We start from the raw sequence: 25215 nt of genomic DNA, 5'->3' as shown, positions 1-25215 counted from the left end.
AAACAGCTGAGTCACTAACTGTCTTCAAACCACTAAAGACCTTCCAGTTCCTGAAGTATTTCTACTGTAAGTATTACCTAAAAACTATAAAACTTCTTATTTGTTTGCTTTTCTTGCTACTGTATATTACCTCTCTGACAGAGTTTTTATAACGATAGTATTTTTTCATTTCTGATCTAGTATTGTGACTTAAAATCAAGAATTCAAAGCACTCTGTAGGTTTCTCTGGATGAGGGCATCTGCCAGATGCCATCAATGTAAATGTACTGTATACAAAAGAGAACGGATTTTTTTCCCTTTAATGTCACTTATCTGTATGCCGTATACAGTACACAGTATATAGTACTTTGCCAAAGTTACACATTTCCCAAGACATGTCAAACATAATGTACCAAAATAATTCTTATTTTCAGCAGTAAACAGTAAAACAACTAATTAAAAAATACATCATTTATTATACAGTACAGTATTGTTTAAAAACATATAAAACAGTAGAACAACCAACATTAACTCAGAAGCAAAACTAGGCACAAAGAAAAACAAACTTAGCAAGCACAAAACTCCAGACGCTACTGAAACAAACAAGTCGATTATATAACTAAAGAATAAAGAGATACATAAACTAAAGAGAAAACAAGATATTAAATAAAACAAGTAGCCAGACAGACCCCAGACATAATAGACTACAAAGAGATTACAATATGCAATCACTTTATTTGGGTTTATTTACTTTATTTTATTTACAAGAACTATACAAGACAAAAAATTTGACATAAGATATAGACAAAATATACTTGAAAGTCTTGAGTTCCAAGGTAATTAAAGTAAAGTAATTAAAGATGACTGTAATAATATAAGAGCTAGGCAAGGACGGCATAAAGTAATTAGCAAGAGACTAACAAGAGAGAAACAATACAATATTAGTAAGGAAATTAATTACATATAACAGTGCAACGCGTTCCAAATAATGGCATGTTGGTGGGAAGCATGAGCTGATACTTAGTAGGGCATCACAATTTATAACAAAAGCATAAAGAGATATAAAGTCTGATAATAGGAAGCATCACACCACCCTATCAGTGATCACAGTTTAAACTCATAGACAATATAGGCTTTCACTTATACCAAATGTCATTATTTACTCTCAATAATTTTCTCTTCATTGCAGAACACAGAATGTGAATCATTAGAGAATCATGTAATGGTTGTGTTTTGAAGTATGTACCTCTTAATAATCACACAAGATTCATACAAGAGTGGAAGGAATCTGTGTTTTTGCTTTTTTGTGCAATTACACAGATAGATGAAAGACGATCTAATCTTTGGTACTACACTGGCATGATCTTCCAGTTGCAAATGTCCGCAATTCCATATCTTCTCTATAGAAACTGTAGCTTTTTAAGGAGTTAATCTAAAGCAGGGCTGTCGAGTGTCACGCATTGAGAGTGACAGTCACGCATTTCGGTCTTTTGTCACGCTCTCCAGCCACACATCGTATTTCTCACGCAGAAAAACTTTTTGACTATTCATCATATATTTAATATGCCACAGCACCCAAAATGTATCTGTCTGCAACGCTGTCTCTATGGAACCGGGCAGGAATCAAGCGCGTCTCCCCTGGAGCTCTTAGTCGAGCCTGACACTTATCAGCCAATCAAAAAAAGAGGCTACACAATAGCCAATCAGAAAATAGCACTATCTGAGTAAGATTTAACGCAACAACCAATGAAAAAAAAAACCATTTATTAGAGAGGGTATTTTCGATGGTCGTTTGAACAAAACCTCAACACGAAACAGCTTGTCTCTGGACGGGACATTGTCCTCAATCATGACCCTAAAAATGGCTGGGCTTGAGCCGAACTGTTTTAAATTCAAGCATCATTACAAATGATAAAGGAGTTGTCACGTTGTTGGAGATGTCACGCTTGCCTGTCTTCAAAACTTGAGAGCCCTGCTAAAGTGTGACATGTCTTTGTGATTATTCCGAGCTAATTTTTTTAAATATTATTTAAAGAAAAAAGAAAAACCATTCAGAGTAGTGCTTTTCTCAATAGAATCTTTCCATAAGTGAGCACAGGTGTCTGTATAGACCATTTTAGTAAGAAATTCAGTAGATTTTCTGTACATTCTGTGAACTGTCTACTGGCTAAAGGTTGCTTATAAGAAAGGTTTTCAGAGGTAAAGCTAAATGTACTAGCACAAAAGAGCAACCCACAAAAGTCACAAATGGTGCTCCTTGTTGCTACATCTACTGAATTGTTCAAGTCCCATTATTTACCATTACATCAAATCTCTGTGTGCTTCTGTTGGTGCCTTTCTGTTTGAGTTTTGTTTGGTGTCAAAGAGGTGTAGGAACACTTTGCCATTCAGCAGCAAGATAGCTAAGGTATAATGTTTCTGCCATCAAAGATATTTTTTTTCTGCCAAGTCATAAAAGGTACATTCAAAAGCTTTCTCACGGGATTAATGCTGTCTTTTTAGATTTATGTGCTTGGCCTGACATGCTATCTAAGGCAAGAAAGAAAGCAAGAAAGTTTACTGTCGAGCAGGAGAGAAAATAAACATTCGAACCAATCAAGCAAAAATGTTGTCTAAGTCTCAATAAGAACTTTTATTTCTAGCTTTGAATGTTTAATAGGACTTATTACTCAGCACAGATCCATCATGATCTTGACCAGGATACGAATAAGTAAATGTAGTTGTTTTTATTTTATTTACTCTTTAACTCTTTAACAAACACTACCAGTGAAAATTTGGACACCCTACAGTAGATCTCCATACTAGCCACTAATAACACCATACTAGCACTGTGCTTAATATAATAAGAGAATAAGAAGAATAAGAAAATAAGAAAAGCGAGTGAAGCTCTCTCATGTAGCTGGATTAGAATATACGAAGTGTGCAAAGCTGCATCCGAAGTACTGCTACAAATTAATTATGGAAAATAATTTTGGTATTTTTAACATTTTTGCTAGACTAAATAAGCAGATAAAATGTATTTATTTATTCTTTTATTCGTTCATTTAATTACAATTTTAGGTTAAGTCTTATAGGGTTTCATTGTTGGTATTGGCATAAAGTATATGCATGGTATAAAAAACAACTTTTATTATTAAAAAAGTCATTTTCCATGTGTGAAAAATAGAATCTTATTTCTATTCTTGTATTTTTTTATGTTACATTCTAAAGACTAAAATGAGCTTGTATGATTATGTATTATTAAAAGAATAAATACAAAAAAATGAAATTTTGAGTACCTTAGATTTGTCACAATCATTAAAAGTTAATAAAATGGCAATAGTGTTAAAAAGATAGATAGAAAGTTTGTTGACAATTTTTGTCTTAGTGTTTGTATTAGTCATGTTACTTAAGTACATGATAAAGTAAGTCTGCTAAATGCTGGTAATGACTTTTTTATAGATATTTTTGTCTCTGTAGTCCTCTCTCTTTGGCTTGCATATTCTCCATCCTATTCTCTGTGTTCTCCTTTAAATCCCACATACCCACTGAACGACATGTTTTGTTTTCAGCCACCAGTTCTTCAATCTTCTTTAGGAGTTCAGTGACCTGATTACTACTTCTCTGGTTCTTGTTGCTGAGAATATGATGCCTATTCCCACATTTTTCAAGAATCCACTTTAGTGCCTCACCTTCATACTCAATGTACAGCTCAATGGTTCGGTCCCCTAACCAGTCCCCACAAGTGAAAAGAACTAAGGTCTGGTCCCAGACCTTTTCTCCGAAAAGGTTCATGTGATCTTTCACGGCTCTTCTCTCTTCCTCTTGAAAAGAACTGTCCAGACGGATGACCAGTAAGAAGCAGACTGGGCCTGGAGGGATCAGGGAGACACTCTGTAGAATCTCCTGTTTGATCAGTTTTGGCATTTCTTCTATTTGAAGACGTTTCGACCATCCTGGTGTGTCTATCACAGTGAGTAGTCTTCCATCTATCTCTCTTGTTCTCTTTACACAACAGGAAGTTCTTTTGAATCCAAAATCTGTTGTGCCTAGGATGGTGTTACCTGCTGATGTTTTACCGGCTTCACCATACCCCAGCAGAACGAGGCTAAGCTCAGACAAGTATTGTCCAGCACCTACCAGAACACATCGATATGGACTAGTTAACAAACATTATACACATTAGGGATGTTACCAAATATGAATGCAGTTATTTACACTAAAAGATGTTCTAAACAGATACAAATGCCTTTTTAGCCAGAGAAAAATAACAGGTCATCTGGTTGAGTCTAGAGGTGTGAATCTTAAACACAACAAAAAAAAATGGAACGTTTTTACTTTCATGCTGGCACAAGTGGGACAAAGAAAGATGCATGTATTACGACCTTAGTCGCTGCCTAGTCAGAATTGCACTGGTTTAAGAATAGACTACTAATTTGTTAATGCTTTGGGAAACCGTCCCAAAGCATATTCCAGGACATGGTGATAAAAATTTGCAGTTAATTAAAAACAAACAAGCAAAAAAAATAATAAATCCCCTTTTGGCCACACCCACTTTAGCTTTAAAAGACATGCAGCATTAAACAACTACAAATACAGTTTGTCTTGCCATTAGATATTCGTATACATAGGAATCGGTCCTTATGTATATAAATGAACATACCTTTCACTGAGTTTGTCATCTTTCTACTCTTCACCTTCAGCCTCATCTTGGATTTTTTTTCCATTAAGCTCCATTTCCGCCTCACTTCCTTATAAATCCTCGGGTGCATTTCATAATAATGTCCTTCGTTTTCTGCCACCATCTCCTCAATCTTTTTAAACAGCTCTGTGACCTGACCACCGTCAAGCAAATTCTTATTATTGAGAACATGATACCGGTTTCTACATTTTGCAACAAGCAACTTCAAATCCTTCTCTTCACTCTCGATGTATTGTTCAACAGTCAGGTCACCAAGCAAATCTCCATAAGTGAAAAGAAGAATTGTATGTTTCCAGGCTCTTTCACCAAGAAGACTCATATGTTCCTCCAGTGATTTCATCTCTTCATCTCTGAATGGCATATCAATGCGTAGAGTCAAGAGTAAAGCATGCGGTCCTGGGGGACACAGACAAATGCTGCGTAATATTTCTTGCTTGTCCAGTTCTGCAGTATCTCTTGCTGTGAGAGTCTTCCACCAGCCTGGTGTGTCTAGGACAGTGATGACTTTTCCAGCAAACTCACTCTGAGTTTTCACACATTGTGAAGTTTTCTTCAAGCCAACGTTCTCTCTTCCAAAGATATTATTCCCGATTGAACTTTTTCCAGATCTCCGATAGCCTAGCAACACTATTCTTATGTTGGACAGGGAGCCCTTATGGCCTGGTAGACAAAAACATGATATATTACAAGACATTTCAAAATATTAGCTCTGAAAAAATGTTTTGATATCTCACCTTTATGCACATCTCTTTGTTCCTGTACCATCAGGCTCCTCTTCATTGCTTTCTCCTCTGTCACTCTCCTCATCTCTTTGACTTCATACAGACACCTTTGATCCATTTCATAACAGGCGCCACCATTTCCAGACACAATATCCTCGATCATCTCAAGCAGCTCCTTCACCTGAGTCCGACTGTATCTATCAATGTTGAAAATGTGATACCGGTTCCCACATTTTCCAACAAGCCTTTGCAAAACGATTTCTCCCTCGCTTTCGATGTGCTGCTCAACCATTTGGTCTTGAAGATGATCACCATAAGTGAACACAACTATTGTGTGCTTCCAGATGTCCTTCCCAAGAAGTTCTAGGTGCTGCTGAGCTGCTCTTCTGTTTTTCTCTGTGTATAAGGCATCCACACGTATGACCAGAAGAACAGCATGGGGTCCTGGTTGACAATGAGCCATACTGAGCACAAGCTCCTGCTTTTGAAACTCAGGAGTCTCGTTCGCAAGAAAGTTCTTCCACCAGCCAGGACTGTCAACCAGAGTGACCAGTCTTCCAGCTGCTACTCCACGGATCTTTGTACACTGAACAGTACTCTTTGGGGATGTGGTCTGTCTGCACACTATCGTGTTTGCTAGAGATGTTTTTCCAGCTCCTTTATTCCCAAGCAGCACAATTCTGAACTCAGAGATAAACTGTACACCTGATAGAGCAGACAGTGAAATTATTTTAACCTCTCAGAGCTATATTCAGTGTTATTGCGCCCTTCAGTATTCAGACCTTAAACCTCAAGGGCTTTAGCTACAGACTAGTTTCTCTCTTTAGTCTGCACATTCTATCATTTTATTCAATTCTACACATTCTATTCAATTTATTGTAGACCTATATGCAAGTTCTTGTGCATAAAGTCAGTGTATAAAATCTACAGCCATACCTTATTCCACCTGTTTAATCAGTTCATCTAGACACTGTTGAAGCTTCTGCTTGGTTGAAATCAAAACCTGCACCTACACTGACCCTTTCCGAATAAAACAAAATAAAAATCCTGTACAGGCTATTAAAAGAACAGGGTCAGTTATTTCTACTCAAGTAAAATCTATTCCCTATATAAATCTTGACCTTAACTTTTGGATTTAATTTGCCATCTCTGAATACAGCCTTTAGGGTCCATAGGGTACATATACAGTAGTATTACGACTATAACATACAATACCCGAATCATGTCTAAAAAAGTACAACTTACCATACTGAGGACTTGATCCACATGCAGCCATGTTGATTCTGCTTTATTATCCTCACTTATCCTGTATCATTCTTTTAATTTCTCCTCCACTGCTGCATTATTCGCATATGTTATTGCTTTTTCTATTCTATTGACTCACTCAAACCACCTAAACAAGCAGGTCAGGTGATAAGAAATTCTGCACATGCGCAGTAGGAAGCAGTCTCTTACCTAAGAAGTTGTTTTATTTTTAGCAAGGTCAATGCAAACAAAACACTTCAGCCATCATATAACAGCAGAATGAGTGCGTTTTGCGTTCTGCTTGATGACCTTCAGCCCTCGTCCTTTCCTTGTACTCTTTGTTTTTTTCATGTTGGCAAAACAGACTAATGTTTTTAGCCTGTGATATTTCACACGTTTATGTAAGCTCACTCACCACTCTTTCGTGTAATTATCCAACAGCCAATAATGTGGCTGCAGTGCAAAGCATAAAATCATGTAGATACAGGTCAAGAGCTTCTGTGACTTTGACTGTGACATGGATGTTGGTGCCAGACAGGCTGGTTTAAGTAGTTCAGAAACTGCTGATCTCCTGGAATTTTAATGCACAACAATCACTCGAATCTGCAAATTGGGTGGAAAAGCCTTCCTGATCAGGCTACAGGAGAATTTCATGACTAGTTTAAGCTGACAGGAAGGCTGCAAAACCTCAAATATCTACACTTTACAGCCACAGTATGCAGAAAAAGCATCTCAGAATCCCCAGCATGTTGAACCTTGCTGAGTGAGCCATTCGTTAGTTAGAATTTATAAGACTTTGAGAGAAAAGTTATCCAGATCTTTTATCCGTTTATCCAGATCTATCCTGGGAATACTTAGTGTGAGGCTGGAATAAACTCTGGATAGGACGGCAGACCATCGTTGTCACCTGGGGGCAATTTAGAGACACTAATCCACTAATCCACCTACGGGCGTATTTTTAGAACGTGGAAGAAAAACCGAGCATCTGGAGGAAACCCACAAAGACATGAGGGGAAGACAGTACACAGACAGTACAGTAGGTCAGGAACAAACCAGACTTGGTAAACACGCACTTAAAAAGAATTTCTTTAACATTCAAACTTTACGTAAATTGAAATATTTTCACCAGAAATGATTAAAACCGGGTGTTACCAGATGTAATGTATCATAAACAGGGATGCTTTGGATCCTGTTAAAAACACTTAAGGAAACATCCACTCTGAACAACTTGCCTATAAATCACTATGGTTACTATTTGATCATCCATGCTGTTTAAGATTTATTTGTAAATTAATTTTAAGTTCATTCATTCATTCATCTTCTACCGCTTATCCGAACTACCTCGGGTCACGGGAAGCCTGTGCCTATCTCAGGCGTCATCGGGCATCAAGGCAGGATACACCCTGGACGGAGTGCCAACCCATCGCAGGGCACACACACACTTATTCACACACTAGGGACAATTTTCCAGAGATGCCAATCAACCTACCATGCATGTCTTTGGACCGGGGGAGGAAACCGGAGTACTCGGAGGAAACCCCCGAGGCACGGTGAGAACATGCAAACTCCACACACCCAAGGTGGAGGCGGGAATCAAACCCCGACCCTGGAGGTGTGAGGCGAACGTGCTAACCACTAAGCCACCGTGCCCCTTTAATTTTAAGTTGATATTTTTTTATTCAAATATTCATCAACATGGTGTCTGTACACTCAGCTCAAACAGAGCAGATAAGCTTCACCTTACATGCAAATTCCATCATCAATGCTATCGTGCTTGTCGTTTCATACCAATGATTCTGGAGTTGACTGTATGGATATGTACTTGTAATTATACATTATTCATTTGGTTACAATTTTTGATGCTTAGTTTTGAAAGGAGCCAAATATTAGAATCTTTGGATGATTTTGATTCATCAGTTTTGTCTCCAGGTCTATTTATTAAGGTGTAATTAGGCAATCATCAGCTCTTATTATTACAGTCCTGTGGCTAAGATTCATGCTAAAGGAGACCTGTTATAGTCTATAAGTCATTATTATTAGTCATATACCACTGTTTTTGTTCTTTGGATAATTAATAGACTGCACTGTCCCTTATGCACAAGATGCTAATCTTCAAAGTGAATCAAGAAATCCAATTTTGTCTTGCTTTGTGTCATGAACCTTTGTTTCGATATGAAGCTTTTTATATGATAGTGCTTCAATTACACGAATAATTATCAAGTGCAAGAACAACAGCATGTTCATACAATACAAGTAAACAGTCAAATTAATAAGTTTATTGCTAACAGCAAGCACGTCTGTACCGAACACTGGTTAGATTTAAAAAAAAAAAGGTTTTGATTAAATTTATTGTTCTTGTCAACAACTACTGGTCCTTGACAATGAGAGATTCTGATGGAATGAACACAAAAACGTACATAGCTTTTTCAAAAGGAAAATAAAAAGATCCTATGCTGAGATCCTACGCAATCCAAGATAACTAAAATAGTGTTGCTAAAAAATAGTGTTGCAAAAAAAATGCAATTTATTTAATAAACTAGCTTTCCTTCCTTAATTCTTTGTTTTTCGTTCTGTCCACTGTCAAAAGCAGCAAAAATGGGCATGTGAGCATCAGAACTGGACCAAGGAGCAATGTAAGAAGGTGGCCTGGTCTGAATCACGTTTTCTTTTACATCACATGGATGGCCAGGTGCATGTGTGTCGCTCACCTGGGGAACACATGGCATCAGGATGCACTATGACAAGAAGAAAGCCCACGGAGACAGTGTGAATCTTTGGGCAATGTTCTGCTTGGAAACCTTGGATCCTGCCATCCATGTGGATGTTACTTTGACATGTACCAACTTCCTGAGCATTGCTGCAGACCATGTACACACCTTTTAATGGAAACGGTATTCCATGATAGCTGTGGCCTTTTTCAGCAGGATAATGTGCCATACCACAAATCTAAAATGGTTCAGATCCCCAGATCTCAATCAAATCAAGCATCTGTGAGATGCTCTACAAGCACCTGTTTTCATCTCCTCTTGCTTCGGTTACTCAAATTAGCACACAGAAAGAGTCTAAGCCTTGCTCATATTTAAGGTTTGGATGGCTGGGACATTTCTTTTCTCTCACTCTCTCACACACTTTCTCTCTCTGTAGATGACTACATGCTACCGCTAGTCGAGAGAATCCTGATGCTGGCAGCAAGATCAAACGGATGCTTTTGGAGGGTGAGAAATGTTGCCAGGAAATTATGAAAATGATTGGCGAACCTGAGCTCCTGCATGCCAGGGTATGTGCGTGCACACACACACACACACACACACATTTTTAGCATTTAGCAGACACTCTTATCCAGAGTGACTTACATTTTTTATTTCAGTTTATACAACTGAGCAATTGAGGGTTAAGGGCCTTGCTCAGGGGCCAGGCAGTGGCAGTTTGGTGGACCTGGGAGTCAAACTCATGACCTTCCAACATACCAAGAGTTTCATATCTGACTCATAAATATCTCTGACTGTAAAATGATTAATTTTTTTTCCCTTTTGGAAACTAACCCCACCCACTAAGCCCTCATATCTCATCTAGGTTTAAAAAGGAGAGGAGAGGAGAGAAGAGGAAAAAAGAAAGAAAGAAAGAACAACGCAAGGCTAGCATTTCATTTAAAAAGCAGTTTTTAATCATTGATGCCATTTCTGACTCAGTAACATGATTAAAACATTATTATTACAGTCACCACACAGTGAGAAATGACAAAAGATGAGACCTTTTATTATTCTTCAAAAACTTGACATATCTCTGGATAAACACACGTCTGTTCTTAACTTTAAACAGTCACCACAGAGAACAGAGTAGAAAAGGAACAGAAGAACGTAGGCTGAAGATTCATTCAGTGCTCCATAGCATCATCAGCATCATCCTCATCCTCACTGCTCTGAATGAAGTCATCTCCAATGTCATCGACAGAAGGTCCGGCTTCATCCGCATCATCTTCAGCGACCAGTTCTCCTCCAAGTTCACCTAACAGCTGCTCAGTGTGCTCCGACATGGGCACGTCGTCACAACGTAGCTTTATGTAGAGCTGGAACACACACAAAGAGATGGGTAAAGAGACTAAGAATATATCGGTGACAACATAAAGGAAAAATCACAGTGACGGACCATCACCAGGTATCAGAACAGCTTTCAAGCTTAGATTCTCAAAGGTTCAGGAACTCTACTGGACGCATGTTCTAACAAAAGATATTCCCTTCATTTATTATTATTATTGTTTTTACGTCACCAAAATCCAGACGTTCCCATCTCCCAAGGTTCAACCCAGATGGTTCAAACCGTACTAATACTCAATATGTTGGTTTTTCAGCTGCTAAAAATACGACTGGATTAAGACCTGGTCACTGCCGAGGCTGTAGCATTTGCTTTACGTCTTCAGCAAAGCTTTAATGAGTTCACAAGCTGTCATGTTCTCACGGGGAAACATCAGAGACTGACCCAAATGCAGGATATGATTTTACACCTTTATTCACATAAGATGCAAGCAAATAACATTACATAGCAGAATAAACACACAAAAAACACACAACGGGAAATAAAAGAGAAAATTCCTTTCCTACAGACACTTTACATAAACTGTTGAGTAGAGTGTTTTGTGCTGATGTGGTAAAGAAACGTTTTATTATTTTGTTAAACGTTTTTCTTGACATAATAAAGAACTACAACAATAATTATGAGGTGACAGAGTAGGACAGTCATCACCGAAAGCAAATATGTGTGTGTGTGTGTGTATATATATATATATATATATATATATATATATATATATATATATATATATATATATATATATATATATACACACGTATATGTATACGTATATATACATATACGTGTATATATATATATATATATATATATATATATATATATATATATATATATATATATATATATGTATATATATATATATATATATATATATATATATATATATATATATATATATATGTATATATATATATATATATATATATATACACACACACATATATATATATATATATATATATATATATATATATACACGTATATGTATACGTATATATACATATACGTATATATATATATTACATAAAGACAAATAAAAAACTGATGCACAGCAAGACTGGCTAAAAAGAGTTATGACCAATTAGCCTTTAAGATCAAACGCATGATTCATACACTCTCGTGATGAATGGGAGTGCCACACTGCAGAGTAATAAAACCAGCATAAACACACTCTTGGCCAATCAATCATTAGAAACTGCAGACAGTGAAGCAAAAGTAGCAGCATCTCTCATTACCAAGATTAAGTAATGGATAAGGATTTGAGTCAGCCCAAGTGGAGCTACTCTGAACACCCAGGTCATCACTCATACTCACACACACAATCGGACACACACCTGGAATAGTCACCTGTTCAGGAGTAGAACCACACATAGTCTTCTGTTCTAGCTCATCTGCCTGAGAACATGGGTGTTTTGAGATAACTTTCTGCTCACCACTGTTCTATACAGTGCTTACGTGAGTTACTGTGACCTTCTTACTGACCTCTATTATGATCTCTTAAGACATTATTAACTCTCATTAACAAAGCATTTCCACATACACCACTTCTGCTAAATAAAGGTATTTGCACCATTCTGTGTAAATTCTAGAGGCGGTTGTGTGTGAAAATTGCAAAAGAGTTTCTTCAGACCATCTGGCAACAACCATCTCATTATGGTCAACGTCACTGAGATCTCATTCTTACTCCATTCTGTTTCATGAGCACAATACAGTGAAGCTTTTAATCCTTGCGCCTGGCGGATTTCCATACAAATTTTAAATTCTTATGTATTAATGTTATTACTGACTGTCCAAAAGGGCTCCACACACACACACACACACACACACACACACACTCATGCGCACTTGCATGTGTGCACACGCACACACACGCACATACACTAACGCTTGCGCACAAACGCATGCACACACACGCATACAAATGCACATACACACGCGTGCACACACACTAATGCACACACAAGCATACACCAGCACATATGTACACACATGCACACACATGCATACAAACACACTCAATCATGCACATACACACACACACACACACACTCATGCACACACAAGCACATACGTACACACGTGCACATACACATGCATACAAACACACTCAATCATGCACATACACACACGCACACACACACTCATGCACACACAAGCACATACACACATGCGCACACACACACGCGTACAAACACACTCAATCATGCACAAACACACGCACACACAAATACACACACACACAAACACTCATGCACACACAAACACATACACACATGCACACACATATACACGCATACAAACACATTCAATCATGCACAAACACACGCACACACACACACAAACCTTTGGACAAAGGAAATTTCAGAGCTCATAAAGCCTCACACTGTGCATTTCCATATAATTATCCACACCGACAAAAAAGCCTACACGTAAACACACTTAAGAAATTTCAAATAGAATGTGTTTATATGTCATTTGGCATGATTAAAAGGTTTGGCTGACTTCAAAAAGCTTTTATCACACCTTGCATTAAACTGAACATGGAGGTTAATAGAAAACACAAAGTAACATTTAGTGACATTTAGCGGTAAATGAATAAGCAGAGAGAGCGAGAGAAAGAGCAAGAGAGAGAGAAAGAAAGAGGGATTAACACAGAGCCAGAGCCAATATAATTCATCTACCTAAGATCACAGAAAAAAAAATTCATAAATCAGCGTGTAGCAAATATTTATGTAACGTTAGCAGCCTGAAGCAAACTGTTGGAAATAAATGCAAAATATCTCATTTAGAGCTGCTGCTCATTTTTTAGCCAGTTTTATGGTTCTGTAGTTCCACGCTAGCCCCTTAAATTTCTATAGAGCGTGAGACGGAGTGTTTACGAGAAAATGACTCCTGCAAAATATCTTGTTTTGTTAAAACTCTGGCTTTAGAGTACACACAGAAAAGAGATTTATAGGCTGTATTTGTCCCCGCAAGGATAGGAATATCGATCAGGCTCAGATCATTTAATTGGTCCCTATGAGGAAAACTGCATGCATTTACTTAAAATAAATAAATAAATAAATAAATAAATAAATAAATAAAGACAAAAAAAAAAAGACAAAAAATGTTTCTTGTTGCTTACAGGGGTTATTGTTAGATTTAGGTGTAGGTATAAGGCTAATTAGCATTAATAGTTATGTCAATAAAAGGTCCTCACTAGGATAGTAAGACAAATATGTGGCACCGTCTGCTGTCCCTGTTCAGCCCAGATTTCTAGTGCGGACAAAAAAAATCTTCCCTTACTAATGCAGGTGTGTATGAAATGCTATAGCGGTGATACCTTACTGTGTCCGGTTGAGTAATGGGTGTCGTTGTATGGCTTTGCGAACCCTAATTCACTCTGACAGGAGAAGGTTGGTGAAAGGGTTGACCTTGGTTTCGAAATAAGTCGACTGAATACAAGAACAGTAATGCATTAAAACAAACAAACATAATCCTCAAACCTAAATTCTTATGTTTGTCATTCTTGGAATTTTTTTTTATTTATTTACATTTACAGCATTTGGCAGACGCCCTTATCCAGAGCGACTTACATTACCTCTTTTTTTTTTTTATACAGCTGAGCAATTGAGGGTTAAGGGCCTTGCTCAAGGGCCCAACAGTGGCAGCTTGGTGGACCTGGGATCGAACTCACAACCTTACGCTTGGTAAAGCAACACATTAACCGCTAGACTACCACACGCACATTTATAATTTATCATTATCTGTGGGTTGATATTTTATACCTTTTCTAAATGAAAGTCATATGAATTGATTATATAAGCTAGACAGACAGAGAGGTTGGCACACGGGTATATGATGCTGTCAAGTACACAGAGATAATGAAGCTTTGTTTATCTATATCCATTCTATCAAAGTGCACACACACGGCTGTATCTCTATATGCGTCCTGCAATATTTGTTTTGTTAATATTCTATATCTCTGTAATGCCGAATAATGTACATAAAGGCGTTAGAACCCGAGTGAGAGATGGAAGAAGTGTTTTTAAGATAAAAGCGAAAGAGTTTTTAAAGAAAACGCCATTAAATGACATACTGCCTCAGCGGTGCAAACATTGTTATTAGTAATGAGCCTGAAAAAACATTATTTTCGCATGGTTTTGATTTAATGTTTAGCCGGTTCTTTTGCACTACAGTACTTGTATATATCTGCATATCTGAAGCATTACTGCATCTTTGATACTGTTTACTGTGCTGGGCTTTATGGAAGAGTGGGATTTATGTCATTAGTGGAAAGTAAAAAAAAAAATAGAAAAATGAAATGTCTGGAGACTCTTTGAGGGTGGAAAATATTTCCCAAGTCTGATGACACACATCTAGAAATTTTAGACCTTTACACAAAGCAGGATGTTTGTCAGAATCCCATCGATGCTAGTTTCAGGCAGCACTATCCGCACTGTGAAGCATGGTGGTGGCTGACTGGGTGGCTACACTTGACTGGGAAACACTAACAAACTTATCATTTGTTAATGATAATGTCTAGATCCAGGTTGTAATAAAACACACGCACACCTCTCTCTTTGTATTCTTTACATCAACAGCAGACAGATACACTAATAATACTTCTAATAACTTTACCAGGGTTGAAATTAATCTCAACAGTTTGAGAAGCACAGGTTGAACAAATCACTGCTGTTTTTAGAAATCTTCTCGTGTAGATGCGGCATGCCACATTGTATACTTGAAGCAACACGACACTAATAAATACATTTCTAGCATAATGTTAGCAATTCTACTAATTACCTTTACAATAACCTACTAATATCTGACACTATTAAACACGGGAAAAAAACGACTTTTTTGCTGTGGCATTTTTCTGCCTCTTTTCTCTTCTCTCTCTTGCCGAGATCAATCAGATTATGATCAGTGACTTGTCCCTGACTTGTCTCCTTCTTAAATCACCATCTCTAAGCTTTTATCTCTGACTCTCAGCACCATTCTTTATCTCATGCTCTCTATCCTCTTCTGATGGACTACTTGGCAGGAGATGCTTGATCTGAAACTAACCTTAACGTCCACACAGCGTGTACAAATGTGCACACATACACTATCTCCCCCTCAAATCTATGCTGATAACATGGATTAATCCTCTTTTCCTGCCCTTTCTTTCTTTTACAAATGTGTGTGTGTGTGTGTGTGTGTGTGTGTGTGTATACACACTTAAACCTTGCACTAAGAGTACCTCTTGGTGATGCACAGAAAATTCTATTTAACTGAAATTCAAAAAACAATTAAGACTAAGATCACAATAATGATATTCAATAAATGTAATCATCATCATCATCATCATCATTTATGTAATGATTTCAGTCACTGAACATGAACAAGGGAAATGCTTAATTTAAAGGACTAACATAATTATTTGGTTAAAATTCAAACGAAAAAAAAAACAACATACACATACAAACTTTAAATAGGAATAGCTGTAAACCTCCGTATTTATGCAGTTATCCAATCAGCCAATCACATGGCAGCACAGCAAAGCAGATAATTATACAGATTCAGAATTGGGGGGAAATGTGAGGTCGATGACTTCAACCCTAATCCCATAGCGCACACACACACGCAGATCACTGACCTTGATGTGTCTGTTTGAACAAAGTTCACAGGAGTTTACAATGCACAAACACAGCCTTCATGCTCACTTTCAACCTGCACATTTATGCCACATTTCACAACAGTTATGTCTGCAAATTTCTCAGTTTGCCCAGAAAGCAAACGAGATACGGAGACGGAGAAAAAGAGACTTCAAAGTCGGTGTCGAGCAGGAGGCAGAAAGTCAATGGGCAAATAGCAACTGAAGCTGAATCTGAACTGCGCCTGGAGCCACAGACTGTGACGAAGAAAAGAAGAGTGCTGAAAGTAAAATGTGGGAACAGGAAGAGAAAGTACAAAGGCAAGGTGAGAGAGAAAGAATCTGTAGGGGTGAAAAGAGAAAGATAGCAAAAAGACAGTGTGTGTGTGTGTGTGTGTGTGTGTGTGTGTGTGTGTGTGTGTGTGTGAGTGAGTGAGTGAGTGAGTGAGAGAGAGGGGGGGAGCAGAGAGAGAGGGGGAGCAGAGAAAGAGACAGAGGGGGACAGAGAAAGAGAGACAGACAGAGAGAGAGGGGGAGAAGAGAGAGATGGGGGGGGCAGAGAAAGAGAGACAGACAGACAGAGAGAGGGGGAGCAGAGAGAGGGGGGGCAGAGAGAGGGGAGGGCAGAGAGAGGGGGGCAGAGAGAGGGGGAGCAGAGAGATAGACAGAGAGAGGGGGGAACAGAGAGAGGGGGGAGCAGAGAGATAGACAGAGAGAGGGGGGAGGGACAGAGAAAGAGAGACAGTGAGAGAGGGGGAGCAAAGAGATAGACAGAGGGGGGGGGCAGAGAAAGAGAGACAGACAGGGGGGGGAGCAGAGAGATAGACAGAGAGAGGGGGGGGGGACAGAGAAAGAGAGACAGACAGAGAGAGAGGGGGGAGCAAGAGATAGACAGAGAGAGGGGGGGGCAAGAGATAGAGGGGGGCAGAGAGAGGGGGGGAGCAGAGAGATAGACAGAGAGAGGGGGGGGACAGAGAAAGAGAGACAGAGAGTGGGAGCAGAGAGATAGGCAGAGAGAGAGAGGGGATGAGGGACAGAGAAAGAGAGACAGACAGAGGGGGGAGCAGAGAGATAGACAGAGAGGGGGGGGGCAGAGAAAGAGAGACAGACAGAGAGAGAGGGGGAGCAGAGAGATAGACAGAGAGAGAGGGGGGGACAGAGAAAGAGGGGGAGCAGAGAGAGAGAGAGAGATGAATTATTTTAATTGTTTTATTCTAATTATAAACTTTAAGTTCTATATCTAATTAATTACTTCTTAATACTAATGTTATCGTTATCATTACTGTTGTTCCTTTTCTTTTTATCTTGTTCTCTCTTAATGTTTATTAATCCTTACATCAATACTTTAATCACCTGCTTTAGCAACACTGTAAGCACGACAGTCATGTGAATAAAGCTCACTGAATAGCATTGAGAATAAACTAGAGATGACGGGATCCAGTGTTGTACAGATTAAACAGGAAAGGAATTAATTCTCCTTATTACTTTATACACCATCAAAGGACAAACACACCTATACCACATTCATACAGAATCAAGTGCCATTGCACAAAACGTACACATAAACGATTACAGCTATACTGTTTACCAGGAGCTTAATCACTGCCATGAATGTGAAAAATAGGAATGTAAAACATATCTGCTAAAATTCTTCATGAAATACATACTGTAGGATAAACACTGCTAATTCATCTATTTATCCCTCCATCTATTTTCTGTACCATTTCATCCTACACTGGGAACCTGGAGCTTCTCGCTAGGGCCTCAAGGGTGTAACGTGGTATTGTACACGCTCAACAGGGTGCCAGTCCATCACAGGGTACAATCACACACACTCCTACACACACTACAAACAATTTAGAGATGCCAGTCAGGACATGTCTTTAAGCTGGGGGAGTAAACCGGAGTCCCTGAACGAATTATACTGCTTGCCATTAACACTCTTGCCATTAAATTCATATAAATATTATTTAATGAACAGATATTCTTTATAGGCCTTAAAATGAATGATGATTAATAAAAGAGTGAACATTCTGAATATAAAAATAAACATACTTTATACAGCACCAGTCAAACGTTCAGGTTGGACTTTGGACTTTCTTAATGTTTACAATGCACCATGTGGAATTAATGCCCTTATACAGTGAAAGCACTGTAAATAGGACAGAGTGGGATGTGGTGGCCTAGTGGTTAAAGTGTTGGACTAATAATCAGGTCGTCATGAGTTCGAATCCCAGGTCCGCCAAGCTGCCACTGCTGGGCCTCTGAACAAGGCCCTTAATTGCTCAAATTTATAATTCGAAATAAAAATGCAAGTCACTCTGTATAAGGGTGTCTGCTAAACACCAGAACTGTAAATAAAAGAGAAAATTAAAACAAACAAAATCTATTTTGAATGCCATTTCTGAGGAAGGCTTTTCTTATCGTTCCCAAATAAACCCAAAAGAAATTGACAGAGCATGAGGTTGTCAGGGGGAAAATGTGTACTTAAGTAAAAACTAATTAAAAAGATAGATTAGCCTTTATTTTTATACAGTTCTCTTTATTTTTTATTGTCTTAAAGTCATTTGGGGAAATGCTTATAACTGAAATTTGTTTCTAAGGTAAATTTTCATTTTCAGAAATTCATGTTTTTAATTATTTCATAGCTTCCCTCAGTAAGGAAGAGACTGAGCACTATATTGAAATAAAAGAATATTATTTTAAGACACATAGACCTACATGTTTTTGGTCAAATCTAAAAGAAAAAAATGATTTTTTTTTTCTCCATGTTTTCTTTTTGCCTTCTTTGTGTTTGAGAGTTAAAAATGCCTTTGTTTGGCTCTGGCTTTTTTTTTATTCTTTTTTTTTTCCTTGCACATGATATCAGTAACAACTTTTTTAGAACTTGCTTTCAGTATATAAAGATTTGCAACAAATGATGTATTGAGTACGGAAGCGTATTGCATTCACTTGAGGAAAAAAAATCTACTCTGTTTTTCTGAATTAATGAGTTAATTATCTCAGAATTAGTGCGCAAAGTTGACGCACTAATAACAATACCATTTATATTACTTAAAGACAGCATTATCTCCCAATGTCTCAAACCCAAAGTAAAATAAAACCGGATTAAACTTGAAAGGCAGGACATGTTTACTTCCATGCAATCCACCTAAAATAGAGCTCCTGGCAGGATTTTGAGGGATCTCATTAATCCAGAAAAACAGAACAATTACATTTTTTTTTTTATGAAAAATGATCTCATAATTCTGAGATAATTAACTCATTAATTCATAAAAACAGAGTGAGAAAAATGTTTTTCAAAAAAAAATTATCTCATAATTTTGAGATAATTAAGTCGTTAATTCAGAAAAACAGAGCAAAAAAATTTTTATTCATGAAAAATGATCTCATAATTCTGAGATAATTAACTCGTTAATTCAGAAAAACAGAGTAGATTTTTTTCCTCAAGTGAATGCAATACGCTTCCGGAATTGAGAAATCAATTCATTTTTTTTCTTGTAGAGATTAAACCTCTTATTTTTGAGCTGAATTATCGTTTTTTTTGGGTTTAAACAAAAACATGAATAAAATATCCCACGTTAACAGTAACTATAGATGGCTAAAAAGCATTAAAGGTAACCGTGACGCAAAAGTCTCTTCGATTAATAAAGGAAACTCTGTAATTGGTGACTAAATGCTGTGGTCATAGAAAATATTGAGCAGAAACAACTTAAGTGATGAATATACTATGTGTTTGCCGGGTTTCACCGTGTCTTGTTTTTGGTCAAATTATTTAATAAACACTTGCTTACTTCACAAAGACTTTTGGCATTTGGTCTTCTGTTTGTAAACCTGTTTGAGGGTGATGAGTTCAAGTCAATTCTAGCGTGGGCTGCTGGATGATTAACAATGTTCTGGCCCAGTTTATCAGGGTTGTTCTATTTTTTCTTCCAGAGGAGTCATGGGTCACTTAGAAAGGCTGTGTAGAAAGGAGTCTAGTCGAATGTACTGATAAAGATGGACAGAGAGACTCTGTGTATGTGCCAATGATTCATCTTGCATGGCTCAAGGATAAATATGTAGCAAATCCTCCTTGAAAAAGACAGACGGGTCAGGACAGGACAAGAGTGACTGCGAAGGAAAGCATGACCGATCATATAGGCAGACGGAGTGATGGAGTCAGAGAGACATAGAGGCAAAAAAAAACAAAAAAAAAAACGAGGAAATTTGGAAGAAAAAAAAAACTACATATAGTGTCTTCAGAGGAAGTTTGACACGAATAACATCAAAAAGCCATTTCAGAAGTCGGATAGACAGAAGACGATAAAAAAGTAAACTAGTCATCCCAAGGCTAAGGAGTGTGTGCTTGTGTGTAAGCAGAAAAGAAAATCCTGTATCGGCTAAATAAAAAATAAATCTGATGATCTCAGATATTGTTTGAATTCGCAAGTCGTTACCTTTTTTGCTTTGGTAAGGTTGATCCTGGCTGATTTTTTCAAGCTTTCGGAGTCTTCTGCAGCACCGGGCTTGTCCAGTTGGAGATAATACAACCATCCTAATAAATACCACACCTGAAGAATAAAAACACATAAAATAAAAAAAAAGCAGTTATGATACAACAAATAAGGTTTATAACTTGAAATAATCCTACTCTTTAATGAGTGTTCTCATAACATCATGACGTATGTAAATTCAATTCAATTTTATTTGTATGGCGCTTTTAACAATTGACATTGTCTCAATGCAGCTTTACAGAACTTATTAAACCATATATCCATCGATCACTATCAATTAAACCATTGATGCCGTAATGAAAGTCATAATTTAAAAGATTTTCTTATATTAATTAGCAGTGACAGTTTTTAAATTTTGGAACTGGGTTGGTTTTATTGATCATTAGATAAGTTTTGGCCAATGGGATTATATATTTGCCACACAAACCTCTAAACTCTGTTAACTTTCTATTCTATAATATAGTAAGCTGTAAGATTCCTTTCTAATTAAATCGTACTGTTTTTTTTAAATAGTTCTTACATTATATTTGGTTAAATTATTAGACAATGCACTATAAAAACCGATGATCCTTTTGGCTCCGCGTGCAGTGATAAGATTTGCGAGTCAGAATTTTTTTGAAGACGATGTGACGGGACATGGAGAATAGCTAAAAGATTATGAAACCTCTAAATATGATAGAAAGTATGAAAGCTGAGAATGTAAAAGTAGTGCTGATTTAAGACTGATGTCTGTCAGTGGTGGTATATAATAGGAAAGCCAGACACTGATTTTATTACTTGTATATATATTACAAGCACATAGTGATCCACAGAACAAGATCAATCACTCGGCCTGGGAGAGAACTTCGTCTGACAAGAACACTAACTCATTTGTGCAACATAACCGGTGTTCGGGGGGGGTGGGGGTGGATTAGGGGGTGGTGGTGGTGAGGGGAGGGTTGTTGAAGGGGGTGCTCGACAGACAAGTGACACTTGTACCAATTTAGTGCAGCAAGCAGTAAGTGAATCATCAACTTGCATTAAAACACACTAGGTGCAAACCTCTCAACATCCTCGTCATAGCCCTAGAGAAATATTTTCACACTCTGACTTATGTTTATGTTGCACTTATTCGATGAGATTTGACTAATGGCATACTTCCACTGCAGAAAAGAGAATTCTGGAAGAAAGAAGAGCTCCCAAATAGCACAATATTATAAATGTTGGACCTATAATTGGGATAAGTGCAGATGTGCCTGCTTGAAGGTACCGGACAATTCAATTGTGCAGTTTGTGATACATCGCACTACATTTGCACACACTACTCTAGAATACATCACAACAACGGTGCGGAGTCTGTACAACACCTGACAATGCAGTGAGGTAGTCTGGAAGATACCTCACAAAACAGCTGCACACTCTTTATGAGCTCAGTGTAATGAAACTTCAAAATGTCCACACATAATATACACTGATCAGCCATAGCATTAAAACCACTGAAAGGTGAAGGGAATAACATTGATTATCTCGTTACAAATAGCCCCTTTCAAGGGCTGGGATATATAGCAGCAAGTGAATAGTCAGTTCTCAAGGTAGATTTGTTTGGAACAGGAAAATTTGCTTACTGGGGAAAAGATGGCACCAGGATAAACTATTAGAGGAAGGCAGGGTGAAGCTCTAAGCAATGTTCTGGCTTGGGTCCTGGCATTCGTGTGAATGTTACTTTGACACCTTTACATTTAGAGCATTTGGCAAACGTCCTTATCAATCTTTTTTATACAACTGAGAAATTGAGGGTTAAGGGTTTGGCTCAAGGGCCCAGTAGTGGCAGCTTTTGCCCCCTTTCCACCAGAACGAACCGGGTGCCTTTTTCAGTTCTAGTCCTGGTTCGAAGTTGGTTCCACTGGCGAGCCTTCGAAGAACCGGTTTGCCTTTCCATGGAGAGCCAAGTCTTACGTCACTGTATACCAAAATACTGTATATACTGTATATCAAAATTATACAGCAACTTTTGCGCAGAGGCGGCAAACACAAACACAACATCAACAATGGTGTATGTTGCTTTACTGTTAATGCTCATGGCTTTGCGAACCTACATCGGCATCCAAATGCGAAGAATCCTGATTTAAAATGATTTAAAAATGGCACTAACGATGTTCTCTTTTGTCTTGTTGTTCACAATAACCCCGCCCGCAGCCCCTGACGCAAGCGGTTCTTAAGTCTAGACCAGCAATGTTGTGTTGCTACTTAAGAACCACTTTTCCTGGTTCAGAGCCGGTGCTTTGGGTGTCAAAAAAGAAAGAACTGATTTTAAATTAGGCTCTGGCTCTGAACCAACACTCAAAATACCTTGGTGGAAAAGGGGCAATGGTGGACCTGGGATTTCGCAACCTTCTGATCAGTAGTCCAACACCTTAACCACTGCGCTACCATATCAATACCACCACCCCCCAAACACTGTTGCAGACCATGTCCACCCCTTCATGGCAACAGTATAATAATATTCAGCAGCATATTGCATCCTGCCACACTGCAAAAAAAATGTGCAGGAATCATTTAAGATGTTGATTTGACCTCCAAATTCCACAGATCTCAATCTGATCAAGCATCTGTAGGGCAATCAAGTCTGATCCATGAAGACCGTACCTTACAATTTATAGGATTTATAGGACCCTTTGCTTACGTCTTGGTGCCAGATACTACAACAACACCTTCAAAGGTCTTCGTGAGTCCATGTCTCAATAGCTCAGAGCTATTTTTGGTGGCACAATGGGGGCACAATATTAGGCAGGTGGTTTTAATGTTATGGCTGAACAATGTATACGTCACATGCAGTTATGGACACACAATGTTGCCTCTTGTGATCTCCTGAACACAAGTCAGACAGAAAGATAATTAAATGATGGTCCTAAGTAGATATTCTGATATTTCTATCATATTGCGACGCTGCTTATATTAAACAACGTCCGATTCAATTTCCTTTTGACATTTGTACGTGACCTCCGACTGCTCAGTAGGAATTCATTAATCAGCATCGTTTGTCCTCTTGCACTCTGTGATTCACACACAATTTATCACCTGATTTACATCTGATTAAAAAATAGCAGCCACATCAAAATTCTCTCCAAGCTTCAGTTCCTATGGTTTAATAAGCTTTAAATTTGTTATTAAGGCTAGATTTCAGTATAAATGTTTCAGTGCAGAAACAGCAAGAAAACATTCATTCTTAAGATTTATTATAAATTCTTCAGCACTGAAAATCGGAAAACGTTTGTGACGCCTGTGAATAATCGACACGTTTGCCTGTGTCAGTGGGCAGGAAAGAGAAAATGCAAAATGCATTAAAAGTTCCATTTCCTTTACAGGAGCTGTGTTATTTTAGTGTAGCCTGTTATATGATGTGAATATGGTTCTGGCTTTCACTTGTGTAGGTGTGTTGATTATTCTCATTTCTAAGTTAAACCATCACACACACACATATACACACACACAGTTCCATCATACGTTATTTATCCATCCGTTATCATACACCATGCAAGATCACATCATGTGCAATACCATGGTATGTGCAGTATGTTCTTTGTTCCCTAGCACAATATACATATATTCATTTATATTTATTTCTCTTGTAATCTGAAGCAGACTCTGGAAAAGAATTATCGTATTCATGTAAACATTTTACATTTGTTTTCTGAAAGCGGTAGAGATCATAATCCGTAAAACTTTATGGAATGAACACTAAGGAACATCAGTAAACACTGGCTGTTATCCAGGCATTACTATTTGAATGAAACTTGGAAAATTTAAAACCAATTTTGTGAACATTTCAGATTATTAATACATCTAATTAAACTCACTCACCTGTACAACCTCATCGTCCTCCTCTAACAGACCCTCCAACACGTCTGTGGCCATCTGAGGAGAGAAATCAAATAAATTTTTTTTTTTTAAAGTTTACTCATGTCTGGTTTAAGCCCCCTGGTGGTCCAGCGACAGTATCCTGTGCTCTCATTGCCGCAGGCCGGGTTCGGTTCCCGGGCAGGGAGCTAACCCAGCCTCAGAAAAAGTTAACTCTTAGTGCCAGCCGCAAGCCTGGATAAGAATCGGAGGGTCGCATCAGGATGGGCATCCGGGATAAAACCTGCACCAAATCTAATACACGGACCACGTGATCTGCTGTGCTGACCCACAACAGGGAACAGTGGGGGAAAAAACCTTATATCTGGTTAAACCACAGTGCTCAATTCTCAGTTCTGATTGTCATTCTGATTGGATTCATTTTTTCTACAATGGCATGACTCAAGCAGTGGTTCTAGCTACACGGTAAGTCATAGGTTTATTGTTCCTGTAGTAAAACCTTTATTATATATCAGAGACTCCATATATATGTCAACATCAATACTTGAG

At 38.0% G+C, this 25215-nt stretch overlaps 2 protein-coding genes across 2 annotated transcripts in view; both read right to left on the bottom strand.

Annotated features, from left to right (window-relative positions):
* Positions 1–435: 435 nt before the first annotated feature.
* On the bottom strand, positions 436–6733 carry LOC132840241 (GTPase IMAP family member 8). The gene is made up of 4 exons (XM_060861756.1): positions 6628–6733; positions 5395–6087; positions 4622–5320; positions 436–4094 (listed from the first exon to the last, which is right to left on the bottom strand). The coding sequence occupies exons 1-4, from the start codon at positions 6656–6658 to the stop codon at positions 3415–3417; spliced, it is 2103 nt and encodes a 700-aa protein (XP_060717739.1). The 5' UTR covers positions 6659–6733; the 3' UTR covers positions 436–3414.
* Positions 6734–10268: 3535 nt separating this feature from the next.
* The window catches only part of si:dkey-12j5.1 (uncharacterized), a 65186-nt gene continuing 50239 nt past the window's right edge, over positions 10269–25215 (bottom strand). The window contains exons 9-11 of the mRNA XM_060861757.1: positions 24670–24723; positions 20773–20886; positions 10269–10693 (exon numbers count right to left, since the gene is read on the bottom strand). Of these exons, the coding sequence (XP_060717740.1) occupies positions 10502–10693; positions 20773–20886; positions 24670–24723 (360 nt within the window). The 3' untranslated portion in view covers positions 10269–10501. The remainder of the gene's footprint in view (positions 10694–20772; positions 20887–24669; positions 24724–25215) is intronic.

The sequence above is a fragment of the Tachysurus vachellii genome, chromosome 25 (assembly GCF_030014155.1).
Source record: "Tachysurus vachellii isolate PV-2020 chromosome 25, HZAU_Pvac_v1, whole genome shotgun sequence".
Lineage (NCBI taxonomy): Eukaryota > Metazoa > Chordata > Actinopteri > Siluriformes > Bagridae > Tachysurus > Tachysurus vachellii.
This window is presented reverse-complemented; position numbering and strand designations above follow the sequence as displayed.